This window comes from Buceros rhinoceros, unplaced genomic scaffold (assembly GCF_000710305.1).
Source record: "Buceros rhinoceros silvestris isolate BGI_N320 unplaced genomic scaffold, ASM71030v1 scaffold7051, whole genome shotgun sequence".
Classification (NCBI taxonomy): Eukaryota; Metazoa; Chordata; class Aves; order Bucerotiformes; family Bucerotidae; genus Buceros; species Buceros rhinoceros.
The window spans coordinates 46,117-49,795 of NW_010393608.1; the positions used below are offsets into that span (position 1 = coordinate 46,117).

At 46.6% G+C, this 3,679-nt stretch overlaps 1 protein-coding gene across 2 annotated transcripts in view; it reads right to left on the minus strand.

The window, feature by feature from the left end:
- Positions 1-3,679, minus strand: part of VEPH1 (ventricular zone expressed PH domain-containing 1) — a 65,037-nt gene that overhangs the window by 26,411 nt on the left and 34,947 nt on the right. For both annotated transcript variants that reach the window (XM_010144909.1, XM_010144908.1), the window contains exons 7-8: positions 3,044-3,253; positions 1,760-2,154 (exon numbers count right to left, since the gene is read on the minus strand). In XM_010144909.1, coding sequence (XP_010143211.1) covers positions 1,760-2,154; positions 3,044-3,253 — 605 coding nt within the window. The remainder of the gene's footprint in view (positions 1-1,759; positions 2,155-3,043; positions 3,254-3,679) is intronic.

A 3,679-nucleotide genomic window follows, 5' to 3' on the forward strand; every position in this document is an offset into this window, starting at 1 on the left:
GTCTGGGAACTATCTGACACCAGCCACTCCCACAGGCGGGACACATATGGCCAAGCGTTTGATCCACCATCCCTCTGCAGCTGGGAAACAAGAGGAATATGTACAACATCGTCCAACATGCAGAGTTCGAGGTGAGACCCAGCAAGGCTAGAGCAAATGGAGCCCACCAGCTGCAAGCAGGGTAATCGGGTCTACGCCAGGGAGAGTGGACTCAGGTCTCAGCTGGATGTTGTGCCCATTGCAGGCAGCTCCTAACACCAAGGATGCATAATACCAGAATCCATCTTTTACCCAACCCACTCAATCCACTGCCATCCCTGCCTCCCCAGAAAGGTCCATGAGACCCACTTATTTAAAAAGTAAAACAGGCCTTTACGGTGTGCAGGAATCATGGAAGTCCCATAACTACACGGTTTTAACTGGAGAGGTTTCTGTAATAGCTGAAACATTAACAAAGCTGTCCCCTGCATAACGAGCCAGACTCTTTCTTCAACATATTCAGAATGAGTCACATAAATCGCCTGTTCTGCACATGTGCCCCTACTCAGAGAATTTCCCTAAGAATGTTAGCTCAGGATTTTCAGGAAATTACAATAGTTTGAGTGAATTTAGAAATAGTCACGTGCCTAGAACATATTGTAAGAGGTTCTTCAGAAAGGAAACTGAGCAATACATGTAAAAATATTCAGCATCTTGTGTGTGATTAACGCAAGGTCATGGTATTCTGCACTCCAAAAGCCAGATTGTTCACTCTCATTTTTCTGTTGTAATTCATGAAACAAAAGTTTTGTCATTAATTCTACTGAATAACTATTTCAAATGGGAAACCTGGAATTGAAGATATTTAGGAGATTCTTCAGAAACCCAAGCTTTTTAAATAAATCTAGTTATATCCCTTTAATGAGTGGAAACTGGTTTTCAACTTGACCATTTGAAAACTAAGCAAAGAAATATTTTATCAACAAGAGCTGACGTTTGATGGCCCTGAAGTTACGTAGTGTTGGAAGACGATGTTTGATGGACCTGAAGTTATTAGTGCTAGAATATGATGTTTTAAGTGACCACAATCTAATTTAATTTGAGTCAGCTACTCTTTGGAATCACCGTGGCCCACTGCAGTGTTGGGCTGTAAATAGCTCACGGCCACCAGTGCACAAATTCACGTTAAAGGGAGCGACTGCTGCAGGAGGCTCACAACCCAACCTAAAGGATTTACTTCAAAGAGGAGCATCAAAGACTCGTCTTGCAGTGTATCACCCACCTCCCCCGCAGTCTCCAGCACTTGAAAACAAACACCCATCCTTGATGAAAGCAGAGAACATGAAACAACCCCAGGGAAGCGATGAGATAGGATCCAACCCAAGCCGAAGCACTGGGGATCACGTTCTGTTGTGCCTTCAAGGAGCTTTTGTGTCTGTACTGGAATGTGCTGACCTGGGGGTTCTGCCCAGCTTTATTTCTGGTGTGTCTTTAAGTCAACTGATTTAATAATATCACAATAGTGAGGAAGGAGACACAGTTCTGCTCTAGACCACATGGGCCAAGAGGGGGGCTCAAGTATTAAGCACCTGCTTACCCATAAGCCTGCATGGTTGAGTCCAACCCATTAGAAGATTTCAAACCACTGCCATTTGCTTTATAAAACTAACGTTCCTCCCTATCCAGGAGTTCCGTGCTAGAGGAACTTTGCTACCAGTTTTTTGAACCCTGAGAGGACTTTCAGAGCAGTGGTAAAGTTCTCGTGATCTCAGCCTCTTACCTTCAATAACACACTGGTCGGGGATGGGGATTCTCCTCCCCATCTCTGAGACATAGGCTTTCACTTTGCTCAGGTTTGCCTTCAAGTGCAAGTAGAGCTTGTCCTGGTACTCCACAGGACTCGTTGCTGCCTCTGCGCTGCCTTCGAGGGCCTTTTCTTTAGGAGACTCTGGCAAACTTGCTGATTCTGGCTGGTCAACGCTTAGGTGTGGAACCAAAGTATTTCCCAGTGGCGTCACTTCAGCACCAACACTAAAGGGCAGCCTGTCATTTTCTTGGCTAAGGTAGATCTCGGTGAAGGAGATACCAGCAGTTATCTCCCCGTTCTCCCCGTCCTGTCCGCTCTCTGAGTTTACCCCCTTCATGCGCACCACGTGCAAAGCAAGGCTTTTGGACCTGCGAGGCAAAGAACGAAAGGAAAACCAGTTTGGAATAGGCGTAAGACACAAAACTCATGTGAACGCATGCTCCGAGAGCCACCTCTGCGCAGCTGGATCAGAGAGCTGAGCGTGGGGCTCGCTTCGCCATGGGCAAATCTCTTGTAGTAAACATGCATTTCAAAAGCAAAACTCCAGCCACAGCCTTAATAAGCAAAAGAAACACAACAACCTCCACATATCACAACATCTGCGTGCCATGGAGGGAGCTAGTCAACCTCTCCACAAGCAACCTACAGCCCCCGGCCCGGAGTACGTGCTTTATTGCTCACATCATAAACCCGCCATCCAGCAGCCATCTAACGGAACCAAGATCCAGCCGCCAGCTCTTCATTGCTCTGTGCCGATAGGCTGAGGATGAAGCTAAGCTCCCGTAAGAGAAAGAAGGGTAGAAGAGAAGTGACTGAAACGGCAAATAGTGGAGCAGGAAGAGAACACCTCTGCTGCGAGGCAGCCTAAGGACACCGTGGGTGCACACTGCTGTCCGAGCCCTTATCTCAGGGCAGAGTCACACTCATCTCCCACAGCGCTCGGGCAAAATTTGATTCACACCTTTGATGCGTTGTTAGCAGTAACACCCGAGAAGGGTCTCTGCATCCTCCTCTCCAGCAATACCTGTATGCAAAGATTTTCCTATCCCTGGTGCCATTTTAGGGCACAGAAGAGATTAAATAATTTAGCAAGATTTGATCCAGCCTTTGCATTCGTGGACATGAGACTTGGTTAAAATCAGCCTTATGATGCCCACGGGTATCATGCAAGAAGAGCCAGTTCTCAGAGTTGGGATACAGTTGTATTACAAATGGATGGGCAGGAGCAGCACTCACACACACACGGCAGAGCTGTACCTGTTAAATCTCATATCCTTCCGCTCCTCTTTAGACACCTGGCCCAGGCTGTACCTCCGCACTGAGCCAGGAGGACTGCTGTCAACAGTTATTTTCTCTTCAAAAGCCTGTATTTTAACTTGAAGCTTTTCATCCTCTTCATTTCCATTCATAACAGATTTTAAGTCATCCATCGGTACCGGGGATTCCGTTTCCGTGTCCTTTTCCACCCTAAGGGAGCAGAGAGCAGAGGTTTGACCCTGGCACACTGACCACAGGGACAGTGATGCTGGGTTTGTCACCTGGATTACGTATCTGGTAAAAGAATTATCTTTCAGCAGAGATTCTCTTAGAGGTTCATCAATCATTTTTAAAAGCACTTTGTGGATCAACGCCTGTCAGACGGACCAGAAACACTGAACATCTCTGACAACGCTGGGTTAGAAACCGCACGTGCTCCATCTGTCCAAACTTACCCTGACTCTTCCCTGACAGACCCAGAGCAAGAAGTTTTTCAGCTGAACTTAAACCATTCCCTCAAGCTCACTGAACAGCGACTTACTACATTATTTTCAGAACCCAAAAGCTGAGCTAACGGCAGAGTTTATAGAAGTCTGTGGTTTTAGAGGTTTGACAAAAGTACATGCAGTTCCTGCT